The 15,270-nt window shown below is 39.9% G+C and overlaps 1 protein-coding gene across 1 annotated transcript in view; it reads left to right on the plus strand.

The window, feature by feature from the left end:
• The window catches only part of kif18a (kinesin family member 18A), a 74,194-nt gene that overhangs the window by 38,910 nt on the left and 20,014 nt on the right, over positions 1–15,270 (plus strand). The window contains exons 7-12 of the mRNA XM_064335780.1: positions 6,880–7,056; positions 7,211–7,285; positions 8,874–8,986; positions 12,360–12,522; positions 13,008–13,172; positions 13,694–13,815. Coding sequence (XP_064191850.1) covers positions 6,880–7,056; positions 7,211–7,285; positions 8,874–8,986; positions 12,360–12,522; positions 13,008–13,172; positions 13,694–13,815 — 815 coding nt within the window. The remainder of the gene's footprint in view (positions 1–6,879; positions 7,057–7,210; positions 7,286–8,873; positions 8,987–12,359; positions 12,523–13,007; positions 13,173–13,693; positions 13,816–15,270) is intronic.

Genomic DNA, 15,270 nt, shown 5'->3' on the forward strand with positions numbered 1-15,270 from the left:
GTAAACTTTATTGTGAAATTTAATCCATAAATTTGATCATCCTGTCGTAGGCAGTAGGTCATCATCTCCTGAATTGACATAGGTGTGACAGCTGTCACATTTCAGTGCAAATTTATTCAGATTTCTGTACCATGATTGGATAGGTGTTTTCATGTTGATACATTTTTTTGCATATTAACACGCATTAACATGTTAACATGTAACACAGCATGGAGCCTTTGGCGTTCCATAGCCAACTACAGTAGAAACTACCATGATGCCAGGACCATATTCAGGTAAATGTTTAGCAGGCTAGCTGACATGAGCAAACTAACAGTTACACTCAGATACATTACATTTTGTAACTAGAAAGGAAAGTTTGAGGTGGCTTGAAAAAGCCGAGCATGGTAGCTGTACAAGCTAGTAGAAATAACTCAAATGAGTTTGAGTAAGAAGACTAGCTGTTGGCAATAGTGCACACTGGCCTTCCTGCAGCTATTTCTAATTATTGTACTAGCAGTATAGTAATTGTAATTATTACACTAGTAGTAGGTGTTTTGGTAATTTAGTTAATTTCCTACTAAGTTAGTTTTCAGTTGGCAGAAAATAAATATTAGTTTATTAGTTACTTACTTTTCAGAGTCTGTTAGAAGTTTTTCAGGAGAAACAATCTGTTTCTGTGGCAGTTGCAGGGGCCGATTGTGATGTCAGCTGCCAATGCAGTTCCATCACTGCTTTCTACTCCTCAGTTCATCAGTGTTCATGGGAAATTTTTATGCCTCCTCGATGGCACAGCCGTGGCCGAAGGCATTATGTTTTTGGGTTGTCCGTCCGTCCATCCGTCCGTCCCATTCTCGTGAACGCGATATTTCAGGAACGCCTTGAGGGAATTTCTTCAAATTTGGTGCAAACGTCCACTTGGACTCAAGGATGAACTGATTAGATTTTGGTGGTCAAAGGTCAAGGTTACTGTGATCTCACGTCCGTCCCATTCTCTCGTGGATGTGATATCTCAGGAACGCCTTGAGAGAATTTCTTCAAATTTGGCACAAACGTCCACTTGGACTCACCAGATTTTGGTGGTCAAAGGTCAAGGTCACTGTGACCTCACAAAACACATTTTTGGCCATAATTCAAATACACTCGTACTCCTCTCCACCACTGCCTCCACACTGTCCAGTTCCAACCTGATCACCTAGCTGGCCTTCCTTAACAGCTTGTTGAGACTGCTGACCTCCAAGCCTTGATACTACCACCCCAGCACATCACCGCAAAAAACAGAGCACTGACTACTGGTTGGGGGAGGCATACAACCACAAGGCGCTATTTCTAGTTTTCTATGAAATTGTAAAAATCTGAAAAAATGTTTTGAAAAGCTGTTGGGGCTTAGCGTACAAAAAATTCATGTGAAATATGATTAAGAAGGAATAATATGGAGAACATCAGGGTTATATTTAAAACTTTTGGTATCAGATGAATCAATCCATATAAATTATTTTCTGCTGATGTTCAATCAAACGAATCTACCTGGTCAGGATATCGTACTCTTTGCTCAAGCAGTCAGACGATTCTGATAAGCAGTGCAACCCCTCGGTTTGTGCTATAGTAGTTTGTGATTAAAGTGAAAATCCATATAGAAGGCAGCACATCAGAAAACCTGTGACAGAAAGAGAGTAGACTTGCTAGCTCGACAGATGTTTTATCTTAGGATTGGACTGAACTATGAGTGGGAATAACTGCACCTGACAGCAAGGTGAAAAACTTTACAGTGTAAAGTCAGTAGTTCATCCTGAAGGGTAGGGCAGTTTATCAGACCGTCAGTGTTTGGTGTGATTCTAATTTCTCTTGTTTCCCCCCCCCCAACTGGCAGTATATAGTGGTTTTAAATAATAAAATGTATACGTTTGATACGCGGTAAGACAGCAGGAGGTCATGTAGAAATACTGTGGTTCCAATGAAAGAATTCCTGGCTGTAGACAAGGGTGGCGGTATCAAGGGGCAGCATAACACTGTATAGTGATAGTGTGCTTTCACACAGTGTGATGCAAAACTGTGAATATTTCTGCTTTTTAATCTGTCATTGGATTTATAGGATTCTTTCATGCAGTGTTCTGTTTCTGAATGGGCCAGTGAAACATGGCATGGCAGTGCATCTTTTTGTTTTTAAAAGGGATTCCTCTGTGGGACTGTATCCACAACATCATCTGCTTTGAAGAAGTGGTCACGTCCACTATAAAATTATTCCAAAGACTGAGTATTTATAAGCATGTGAACATAAATTTGAGTATGTAATTGTTAGAAAAACTGATCTGTAACTTGCCATTGTGATTGGCAGATTTTCTTCCCTCTCCCCACACCCCCTACTTAATTTTTTTTTTGCCTTGTTACATTGCCAAAAAAACATCCATGTACCTCCGATCCAAGGTCCCCTTTATCCGGTGGGTTGTACTACGCAAATTGTCTGGAGAGAGTCCGCATTGATCAGCGTTACCACCTCTGCTCTTTGCAACGAGCGCCATGGGATATTTTGCAACCCCGGGGAGTCGGCACTTCGGTGTACCGTCTCAGGCCCTATTAAGCGCACATTCCATCATTTCCTCTTTGAGTCTGGTGTAAACTGGGGTGCTCAGCCCACCCCTTAACCACTGCAAGTGACGCATTAAGAGGACACCAAAATAGTCTTCCTCTGATATTTTGTTTAGTTGTTTCTTTTCTGCAACGCTATTAACTTAATTTGCCCATTCATCTGCAATTTTGTTCTCGGCAAATGGCAGCCATGCGATGAATTGAGTGCTTTCTGCTCCTCGGCTGAGTCCAGCAGTGTACATGGATATTATTTCATGCCAGTCGCATACATTAACCTGTCACTGGGTTGTCTCGGCTTACAGCTGTCCCGAGGGAGGCCACAAACAGGCCACTCACATTTAGTAAATGCTGTCTGAAGGTGCCATCTCTGTGCAGTAATGTGATCCCTGCCACACTAGTGCAGGGAATGATAGCTGTTGGCCTCTGTACCTGTCTCTTGTTATCAATGCGGTGTGTTTTCAAGGCTTTCCAATACCATCAGTTCTTTGCAGTACTCAATATGATTTTACACATCTTATGAGAACTCTCTCTCTCTTCTGTTATTCAGGTTATTCTACTGCCTTTCCCTCTTCTTTCTTGGCTGGCAATTAAAATTACTTAACAAACTGAATTCTGCCAATAAAATCAGTTTTCTTAAGTGTGAACACCTCTATGGAGCCTCTGCCCTCTACAATGTCATCAGTTCCTGTGCTTTTAAAGGATTTTTAAAATTTATTTCAGAGATGCATTGTTTCATAGTGAGAGAACAGCTGGGTTGCTCTTGGCCTTCTGTAGTAAAGAATAACTTCATTTGAGCAAATTCCACTAAAATCCTCCAATGCAGACTTTGTGGCATTGCACCATAGTTTAGCAGCTGTATTTTCTTCACAAATGTATCTGTTATTTTGGGTTTGCCATTTGGATGCATGCAATAAGTGGGGCCAATGCTGTTTAATTTCTCTATACAGAGAAGACCTAAACAGAACTGTGCACATCCATGCATTTGGAACCGGTAGATTAGAATGTTGCAGTGGATATTTATTACGCGAGGTGTTAACGTTTACGGGGAGTCCTCTCAGCAGCAGTGGTTTCTACATTTCACGGTAGACACTGGACAGGCACTAGGTAGACAGGCACTGCATTGCTCTTTTTTATTCTTTTTTTGTGAATGGTTCCTTTGAAGTCATCATGGCCTTCAGTGGTGGTAGAGGTTGCTCACGTCTAATCCAAGCTGGCAAGTTTTAAAAACTACTTAGTCAAGCAAAGATTAGGTTACATGGGTCATTATGTTCTCATTGTCCTTTGATTCCAGCACAAAAGCTTTTCTAACATAGAGAGGGTAACACAGGGTTAAAGTAACCTCGCAAAGCAATCGTACAATAGTAAATTCAAATTGAAAAGACGTCGATGTTCAGGGTCCACTAAAACAAGTGTATTCTTTGTATTTGTGTGGACATTGGATTTAATTGATAGTACATTTGCTGGCCTGCCTATATTTTTCCATTTTCTTTTGGTTTTCAAATGTGGAATATACTAGGCATTAGTATATGGCTGCCACCTCACTCTCATATGTCAGCATCATAGACCACCAAAATGTGATGTCAATTGTGCACCCACATAAGGAATTCCGGATCCAGGGCCTTGCCAGACTAAAGGGAGAATATAAAGTGGTATACAATTATTGCCTCAAACTATTGGTCTGGTGCCAACACTGACTATTTTGTTTTAGATCTTTGGATTTAATATGGATGTACTTGTTGAAGTAGTATGTAGCAGTTTTGCACCTAGTTTGTAGGAAAATATATTTATTTTACTAGATAACACATTACTTAATTCACCATGCTGCTTTTGTGATGTCAAGATTACACACATTTATAGAACTAAAAGATTGAAAAACAGGAACCAAAAAGCCATATCCAGAGGCAAAAATAATTGAACCAGAAGTTTTCTGGAACCACTAAAATGATGGAAACACTTTGGTGGTTTATTGCTGGTCATGTGATCCATTGTCTGCTCCACATCATTAAAAAAATGAAAAGCCATTTCATTAGTTTCTGTGAACTGTGTTGTTCTAAAGTTCTGCGCTGAAAAGTCAGAATTTCTGAATGCCAATACACATTGGATTAAAGTTTCTCAAGGTAACTCTCAAAACACAGGTAGATCCGTCATTCTAAAAGACATATTCTAAATAAAAAAATTAAAAGGCAGCTGATTGAGAATTCACCCAAAGTAAATTATTACTACTATATTTAATCAGTGAACATATATTCTGTAGTTTCTATTATCAACAGATTCTGGATGAGACAGAGCTATAGCTAGCAAGTTGTACGTACAGGAAAATGCAGCAGTGATCAACAAGCTCAACAATGAGAATGACTGAACTGTTCACAGCATCAGAAAGAATAGCGGACGGTGCATTAGTCAGTATTCATCCAAAGGTAACTGTATTGCTTCTTTGTGGAGCACTTGATGACAAATGTAGCTTGTCTGAAAAGAAGTATATAATGAGCAGAACATTTTCAGGTCAGTCGTTATACTGATTGATATACTGGGGGCAATTTACAGGCCAGTTTTGCCGCGGCCCTTGAGTTTCCAACACCGACATGAGGTTAATGCTTATACTGCTATGGCAGGGAATTTATTCGCTGTTTATTTGTGATGTGGAGGATGATTATTTGGAAAGCAGTACCTTGGATAATGAAAGGGGGACTGACATTTTGTTTCCTCTTCAAAGTGATCTGCAAGCAAAAAGAATAAAATCTACAAAGATACAGACATCTCATCATCTGAAGAGGTTCAACTTATTTATAAGAGGCTTTCATGGTGAAATCGCCAAATGGCTGACAGGGGACAAAGAAATCATGCTACTGTGTGTACCCACTGAACTCATTTCTTACTTTTTCCTGAGTTCAGACCAAGTGTGTATTTAAGCAAATGTCACTTTTCTTATTTTAGTATTGATGATTCACCATAAATTAGGCTAGAATTTTATTTTGCAACCGTTCTCTTTCATTGTAGATTGTACTTGTTTCATTAAATTACCGAACACATTTCACTGAAATTTCTGGCACAAGAGATAATGATTTCATCCCTAAGGCTAGGCACGTATTAAGGTTTGCACCCACTTACGAAACGGCAAAGTTGAAATTCAAATAGATAAGGACCATCAATGAACCTCAGGTGGACCAGCCATGCAGCCAGTTCACGGTTTTGTGCAGACCATATCGTGGTCTGTAAACTATCAAACTTTAAATAGCTTTTATAAACCACTTGCCAGAATTAGAATTGCTGCCTGTGAACACTCAAAAACTCAGTAACATGCCAAGGCCTTGCTTGTTGAAAAGTAGTGAATATTGTACCCATTTTGTTATCCTTTCTTGATTTTCAGAAGACTTGACAAATAGTGAGTAAAATGACCTTATCTAGGCCCAGCAAATCCTAGCCCAGACAAATGAGTAAATATTGCACCATCACACACACAAGTAAAGTCACATGTGTGTGTGATGGACAGGTATAAATGGGCACAATCTTAAATTAAATTAATATCCTATTTTTGTGTCATTTTTTGTGCAGAAAAACATGTTTATGTATATTCACCTAAAAAATATCTTTGTTAAAGGGGAAAATTGACCCTGCTTAATTAAATCCCTGTGTTTTTACTGTTTCTTGTAATTGTAATCTAACTACATAACCCATAGATTCACATTTATAAGTTATAAAATGCTATGTTTATCCTCCTAGTTTGGCACTGCAATACAATTTCCATCAAGCAATTCACCAGCATCTCATATAGGCAGTGTAAGATGCTGGTGAATTTTGAGTGCAATTTTCCATGGAAGTTCCTTTTAATCTCTGATTGTTGTACAAAAATTCAATTTTTTATTTCACTGACATTCAGCAGGGTAATGGACATTTTCAGAAATGTTTCAATATGGCCGTTAAAATTATTCTGTAAGGTTTCTCACATGGTTTAAAGTATCATCTGGTTGTTAGCCTCACTTACCAGGCTCATGTTCTTATCATACTATAAGCATGACTAGCTTCACAGTCATGAGGTACCTACTGGTAGGTTGTGGTTTGTTAATAAACAAAATGACTTTTTCTACTTTGACCAAATTGTAATCTCATGCAGATGGGGTTTCAGTTCAAGGTGGAGATTCAAGTCAACTCCATTGCCATTGACTTGACTTGGTGGCAAAAACTTGTGGTTTCAGGACACAGTATCAAACTGTCTGCCCTTTCCAAATGCTCTAGAGGGAGACGATCTGGGATCAAGACTGTGTTTGTTAGCAAGGGCTTCTAATTGCCTTTTTATTTTTCTTTTCTTTTTTACAGAGCAAAAAAGCCCATATACCATATAGGGACAGCAAGCTTACTCGGCTTTTGAAAGATTCCTTGGGAGGAAACTGCCGGACCATCATGATTGCCAACGTTAGCCCATCATCCCTGTCTTATGACGATACCTACAATACTCTAAAATATGCAAACAGGGCCAAAGAGATCAAGTCTTCCGTAAGCTCAGCTTTTAAAAAAAAATGATAATGTTTGTTTGTTTTAAACATTTGTGTTTATTTCCTGTCTGTTGCATTTCCTTCATGTGTGTTTAAGTAACCATAGAAAATTCAAGTTCAGGTTCAATTTAACATTAATTTTTTGTTTTCTCCAGCTGAAGAGCAACGTAGTCAGTCTTGACAGTCACATCAGCCAGTATGCGGTGATATGTGAGAAGCAGCGTGCAGAGGTAACGTTTCAAAACGTCAATATACATTTTTCAGTACATGGGAAAACATGGGACTACCACAATGTTGTCTATGACATGTAGTCTTAATTTCATTTTTTATATTCTATGCACTCTTCAGACAATAGGCGGTGGTGGTTGCAATGATGATGCAATGCAAGTTTCATATTCAGGGGTCTGGTTTTTTTTCTGAGTTTATTGGAATTTAGGGAACACTCAAAAATTAATTTCTTGTTTATACATTTATTTGTTCACAACAGGAAGTGAACAGATGAGACAGTAACCATTAAATTTGCCACATGAAATGAGAAATTCAAACATAATGGCGAGTACTTCCTTTTCCAATGAAATAGGCAATTTTGAATTTGATCATTAATTCCCAACAGGCCTCTTCATTACGACATTCAAGTTCCTGTTGACATAAGATTTGCAGAGTCCAGGAGTGATTTGATTGCGTTTTCTTACTGTTGGCACATTCACTACCCATGGGATGGTGATTTTATATTTGTTAACATAATTTTGCTTGTTGGCAAGATCAAAGCTTTGCAAGTAAGGCTTTCACCTGCTTTGTAAAATGCTCTGTGTCAAAGGGAAAATCAGTCCTCTGCCACTGATTTGAATTGAAGTTTTAGTGTTAGATTTGTAACTCCATCAGTTGTTTCAAGAAGTTGCATAGTCCTCTCTAAATATTGCTCTATTATTTTTAGTCTTATCTGGCTGAGGATCCCAATGGTTTGCTGACAATGAAGCAGTCATAGCTTATGGTCAGACTGCAGAGTTAAATGTTCACTTCATTTGTTGCTCAGTTTTCACACTGACTGTTTATTTTCATTTTTCAAAGCGACCCAACAGTACTGCCAATACACAACTACAACCGTGTTAGCATTGAGTTGTGACTGCTGTACCAATCTTGTCTTTGGGGTAGGGGTAGGGCGTTCCCCACCCAAAAGGCATGTCGCACGTACTGAGCAGTTCTGATTTGACACACACAAGGCCCATGCAAGCTGCATGGCTATGTATCCAATTTATTTCAACATAAAAATTGGAACTGAAAAGATGCAACTCCATGTGTTTTTTGCTGTTCTAAAAACATCGGAACTGTGTCACCTGCATGTGGGAAAACAGGAACATTGGGCTGGTTTTACCTGCATCTGACGGTAGCCATGTTGTTACAATTCAGTTTTACACCAGTCTCCATTCATATGACAACGTCTTGTGTGTCTAGCCAAGCTATGACTGTGCTTAAATAAATGCATGTGGCCATGAATAAAATATCTTCCTGATCCCTTAATATAACTAAAGCAGATTAACATGCAGTTCCCTAAATTACTTCATCTTTTGCATAGTGCATTTTGGGCTGGTCTTGCCGACAGCTGTAGAGTCCAGTTTATTCCTGCTTCAGGAAGCTCTCCAGTAAAACCAAGCGATACGCTTTTCCTCCCATTTATTTTTTTGCTTTTAAAATCTTGGAGTTAAATCACATATATCCTCAGAAGCTTTTGTTCAAATATTCTGTCTTGTAATACAATATCGTGCTTATCATGTTTCAAACCTATTGATGACATTATTATGATGATTTTTTTTTGTTCAGATAATGGCTCTGAAACAGAAGTTGAAAGAGTATGAGGATAGAAAGACTGCAGCCCCAGACAAGCACGCAGATCCTTTATCCGTTTCCACTAAGACGCAAGCTGACTTTGAGAGGTGAGTCATACAGCTCCCTGCCAGAATGGCAGAAGGGTGCTTTGTAATGTGGCCATTAAAATGCACATAACCATAATTAACATACTGGTCAATGCAGTTTTATCACAATTATAATCATATAGATATTTCGTACCTCATATTAAATGCAAAATAAACAATGATCTTGTCACCATCAGCCCTTTGAGACAATTCTGTTTAAATAACAAGACTCCAAGTCCAGTCTCCTTGTGCATAGTAGAAAAAAAATGACTGCAGGTGCTTTAATTATTAGTAAAGGCAATGTGTGATGCCTGCGTTAATGTTAATACATGTGCATTACTTTAGCTGAAGAATTGCTTAAAGGTGTTAGAGATTGACAGCGTCTGAGCCAGTCACGGCTGGAGATACTCACTGAGCCCCACATGCTGGATTGTCATGATGGATTGATTCAAAATCAATGAAAACACTGGAGAAAGGCAGCGTGAGAATGTTCTTTGGGAGTTTTTTACTCTTTTGCAACAGCTTGAAGTTTGGATAAAATGAATCCCATTCCCTTCACCTGAATAAATACGTCAGTGGTTAAAAGAGTCTCACAAAAGTGTATAAAAAATAACTAGCCACTACCTGGCTCTGTTGCTTGGTTTGCGTGTGCAAAGCATGTAAATAAAATGCTTTTTGTCATGAAGGATATATTTGTTACTGGAGTACGAAGCAATGTAGTAAATTGGCAGTTGACCCTTTTCTCATGTTGGGCCTCTTTTCAAGGATATCGCTTCAGCTGGCAAATGAAGTGGTAATGCAGATCAAATGCTTATCTGAATTATTTTTCTGATATTTTTATTGGTTTACTGCTAAACCATGTAACCATGTTACATGTACTCTGTACTAACATTAAAAAAGACAAAAATGGCAACCTCAGCACAACTCATTTTTCCCAACCATTTAGGCCCCCATAAGAAACGGCCATTTATTTTTCAGTAAAATAATTCTAGCTGTACAATGTCAATGGGTGTTAGAAATTTGCAATGATGGAATATAGGAAAATGCAGAGCTACATATTAAAAACCATGTGGAGTCAGTTTTCTTGCTGACCTATAGTTGAGGCCAGAAGTTTACATACACCTAGGCTAAAGATATTCAAACTCAGTTTTTCACAGGAAATGTATGGTAACATTAAATGTGTGGAGTTGTGAAAATTGAGTTTGAATGTCTTTAGCCTAGGTGTATGTAAACTTTTGGCCTCAGCTGTACCCCTTTCAGCCCTGTGTCTTTGCTAAAAGGGCAATGAGGTCACATATCAGTTGGTTATGTGGCAGAATGCTCTCGGATGGCCCCCCATCACCATTCTAACCATATTGGAACAGAAAAGCTTTTGACTGTGTAGAAGGTATGTGATGTGAAATTTGTGAGAATGCGAGATATGAAGGTTGTGATAAGGTTACATCAATGAAATGTGCACAGTTCCGCAGAACAGCAGTGGCCCAGCCCTCAAGGTCCTGTGGCCTAAACGCAACCCAGCACAATTGTGTCCTGTGGCTTTCATATTATATAGCACAAAACTGATAATAAAGGTGTGCTGGATTGAAAGGAATGTATTTTATGTAAACATTTGAATTGGTGTGCATCTTTCAGCTTCTGTCAAGTATGGCAGAATGAGCTGAAAAAAGGAATGACTTTCTTCTTCTCCTTTTTTATTTTTTTAAATAAGCTGGTCAATTTCATTCACTGGTCATTGCCAACTTATCCCCAACAGCATCCCCAAAAGCTTGCCATCATGTTCAGTGGTTGTGTGCCACTGTCTATATTTTGGATTCAAAATAGTCAAATAAAAATTGACATTTTAAAGATAAAAAAAGGTAAAAGCTCAACTGTTCTGGCAGAAGTACAACTTTGTAGGGTTTGTTTCTCTCTGAATAGTCTTGGTGTTCATTTTGAATTGAATACTTGGAAGTGGGGCGGCATTGAAAGAACTCACTTCCACTTGAAAGAGGAGTCCATTCTTTTGCCCGTTCACTTGCAGCATATTTGATCTCAGTCTCCTTTATTGAAAGAAAGCTCTTGTCAAACACGTGTTTATTTTATCAATATATTTGCATACCTGACACGTTTCTTCCCGTGTCCAAAGTTCCTATCTGTCACCTTAGTAGCCTTCATTTAATTGTGAGGAGCTAAACTTTTCTGTAAAAAAAAAAAAGAAAAGCTGCTTACCTAATAGAACAGGTTTAAAAGGCTGCATTTATAGAGGTGAATAACGCAAGGCAAATGCACTCGTCAGATTTAGCATTCATTCGAAATGAAATGGCACAGATCTGCAAGGGCAGCTGTGACATCTGCGATGCTGAATGGCTCTTCCTCCCCCGCATTTCATTCACCCACCTCAGAATTCACAACTCGCACTGCAAGCGTGTGGGGGGGGGGGGAGGGAGGTGGGGAGGGGATGGGGGGGGCTGCCTGTTCCTCCCATTCTTAAAAATACAGACATCTGGCAAGGCTGCACCGCAGCCTCTACGCCATGTTGCATTGACGAGAGCAGTCACGTCTCCCGCCGTGACAGCGCCGCCTTCCCCAGCCCCACAGAGCCAAGTGCGATTTAAAGGTTGCGTGCTGTGCGTCATTCATCATAATTAAACTAGTGCACTTCGGTTTCACTGAATTATAGGCTACATGATATGTTGACCAGGGGAAAAAATATGACAGTGATTAAGAAATAAAAATCTGGTGTGCAGCGTCCAAATAACTTCTGAGAAGAGAACATTAGCATTTCTGCTTGTAGAGGTGCACACGAGTTGTCAATTTGCATGTTTGCATTCATTTGGTTATAATAGCCTGTGTCTATAATAATTTCTGTCATGTACATAATGATAATTTCCCATAAAATGGCTCTCTTAAATGCCTGCCCATTTATTTGACGTCGTATATCATACAGTTATCAAGGGTTTAAAGAAAATGGATTTCTTGTTGTGGATGCATGAGAATATATCTACCTATTTGTGATATTCCAGGTCTCAAACTCCAAATTGAGCATACTATTGTGTATGTAGCATGTAGGCGTGTACCTGAAAGGTTGAAAGGGGTATAGAACATGCATTAGAATTGAAGACAGGAAACTGTATAATTGAAGGCCAGCTGTGTCCTCACAAATGTGCCAGGGGTTTATTACCAGTGAAAGTTGGATTTTTGTGGATATATTATTTCAAAACTTGAACACCAATAGCTGGCTGTAAGGATGACGTTGTTGCATTTGTTTTGGTTTCTGTGTGCATTTCTCGACGTTTACTTGCGTGGTTACCCTAGGTTAACGTGCTGGCTGAGTGATATTTTATTTTGAGAGTGATGGGCAGAGCACTTCAACCAAATGCGTATAACATAGCGGAAGCGGTTTCCAAATTGACAGGATGAAAGAGGTCCTGCAGCGCATGTTCACCAGCCGGGTCCAGATCCGTAAGGACTTCCTGGTTCTGGAGAGGCAGCTGAAGGAGAACGAGCTGCGGCAGACCCACAGGGAGGACTGCCACCATCAGGTCCAGCTTCTCTGCGCTGAAGACAAGGCCGTCAAGGTGAGGGTCTGGCGGCGTGGCAAACGCGTCGGCTCGTCTCGTCCTCGTCGCTGAGCGGGGACGCACAACATTTCCTGTTTCTGTCCCTACACGAGCCAATTCACACCCTGACCTGGTCTACGTTGCAGCGTATCTAAACAGATCAAACTGAGTGAAACGAATGCATTCGTTCGTGTGTTTCATGTGGCACAATTTTGTGGTCGATTCGGAGCTGTTTGGATTAAGCGCTTGTCGAGGCTGGGTTTTCACGGTGCTTCGGTTCCAGCGGGACTGACGCCTAACAGGGGCATCACTAATGGGATTGGTCAGTTTGGTTTAACATGTATACTTGGGCGTTATTTCGCGCTGCAGAAAACGAAACTGCAGCAATCACAGGCATGTTGAAGATTGTTAAAGGGGGAACCGTAAAGCACATGGCAAACATCGCTCCCCTTGATCAGTTGAGTCGGGCAAATGGGACTGACAGGCTCCATGTTTCTCATTAGGCCACCTGCAAACACGAGCGGAGGCTGGCCTCTCTGCTCACCCACAGGCAGCATCTCAAAAGGAGGCTTTCGGAAGTAGGGCACCACTTCCTGGAAAATGAGAGCTGGCTGCACCGCGTGGAGAACGAGATGAAGCTGCTGTGTCAGGACGGGAAGGTTCCCAAGGTAGGCAAACGCGAGAGGGAAAGGAATGTCCTCCACGTGCTAGGATTGGGGGGGAGCGTTGGAAGACTTGCTCAGAGGTGCGTGGAAGCCAGGCCGTACTGTGAGATGTCCGGTTGTTTTTCGGTCCCGTCAGCTTCCCCTTTAATTAGAGCGGACCTTTTTTTTCCCCCCTTTTTTCTTTTTTGTTTTCTTTTTTCTTGTGGATGACTTAATAAGGGAAATCAATGGTCTTTACTCATCTCTCACACAGCTAGTTACCTGAAGCAATGTCGATTTTCTGTTCTAGGAAGTCACAGAGAACAGTGACGCACTCCTCGTCAAATGTTCTCAGCACTGTTGTTCTGGGCTTCCTGCGTCAGAAAGGCTACCTTGAAGTCCTGTTCTCAGAGAAGGGTGGGGGGGGGGGCTGGCTAAACCAAATGTCCTTTTTTTTCCCCTATGCTTTCCATTACACAGTTGTACCATAGTAAATCTGAAGGGGCTGGTCTGTCTTATACTTGTTTCCACTTGTCTCTCCTTAGGTTCTGGAGAAAGAGCTGCAGTGCCACAAACTACAGACACAAGTAGAGGATCTTAAACAACACATCGAGCACATGACTCATCTCATTATTCTTCAGGACCAGGAAAATAAACACACTAAGAAGTAGGCTGTGTTTCTGATTTGCATTTTTAAATGTAACGTCTTGATGATTATTTCATTATTTAATTTTTTTTTTTTTTTGGGGGGGGGGATAATTCATGGACAACTTAAAAAAATTAATAAGTAATAATAATCATTTTTTTGCAATGCATACTAATGAAAAAGGTTACCAGATGGCATATATCTTATTCAAACACCCACAATAAAAATCCATCTCAGAAATAATCAGTAACTTTAATATAGTCTACACTGAAATCAGACAGCTGCATTAAATTAGTTTCTATTTAAGTATCTGTTTGGGGAAATTATGCCATTATTTAAAATGACAATTTGCAACCATTTTAACTGACAGGGTAATAAATAATGTTACTGCAAACCTTACATTTGGCATCTATTTATATTGACTAAGTAGCAGATCAATGTAGTCAGTATAATCAAAATTTACCACCAGTAGTTTCAGGTTTTGTAAACAAAGTCTTTTTTTTAAGTCGAGCTATGTTCTCTGGAAGTTCATTCAGCTAGTGCTGGGTTTTGTTTTGCATGGAGAATTATGATGTGGCTGCCTCAATCAAATTTTGTGCTGCCTCCACAAAGTTCTTACCGGTGTCGGCACGAAAAAAACAACAAAACATTTTGCTTGCTGACTAGCTAGCTTTATGTGTGAGTTCAACAAGCTAGCTAGTCACTTAGGTTAGCTGTCATACTTTGCTAGCTTGTCTTCTCATGTTATGGAATGAATGAGAGCAGTGCCTAACTCAGTCTAGTTCTTTAATCGGACTTCAGTTGTTCTTTAATCTAGTGAAAGAGGGCGCTGATCTTGCTCTCCCCTTTCCAACTTTGCCAGCTTATGTCAGCTGAAGAAACTAAGCGATATTTGCTGGCTGTGACCAGTTTATGCGATGGATGGGGCTATGGCAAAAAGTGATGAAAGTGGGCTCCTAAAATAAATTTTTTTTTCTTCCCTCATGTAATCGTACTCTGTTGAGTGCATTACATTTTTTCTCTATATATGGATTAGTGAATGAGTGTGAGTCATTACAGACACGGTGTGGTCTTATTCAGGTAGTCGCATTGAAAGGAACACACAACATCTCTGAAAGAAACCATGCAAATGAAAAATATCCTAAAGATGAAGTATTCCTGACCAAATTCCACATGCAGACTGTGCTGCCCCCTGATATTTGATGGTGTAGTCATACTGTTAGCCCTCTCATAGGCTTCCCCCAGTCTCTTGATTCATACTTCAGTCATTTGTTTTTTAACGCTGCCTGTCTGAAGAAAAAGGGTGTGTGTGCGTGTACATGTGCATGCGTGTAAAGGTGGCCCTGTAATGGGATTGTGGGTTTTTATTTCAGTTAAGAATTAATTGTTACATTATATTCAGGCATATCAAATGATATGCAAAACAGCTTTTGTAACGGCATAAATAAATCAACAGTCGAGATGAGATATCGAGGG

Source organism: Anguilla rostrata, chromosome 5, assembly GCF_018555375.3.
Source record: "Anguilla rostrata isolate EN2019 chromosome 5, ASM1855537v3, whole genome shotgun sequence".
NCBI lineage: Eukaryota > Metazoa > Chordata > Actinopteri > Anguilliformes > Anguillidae > Anguilla > Anguilla rostrata.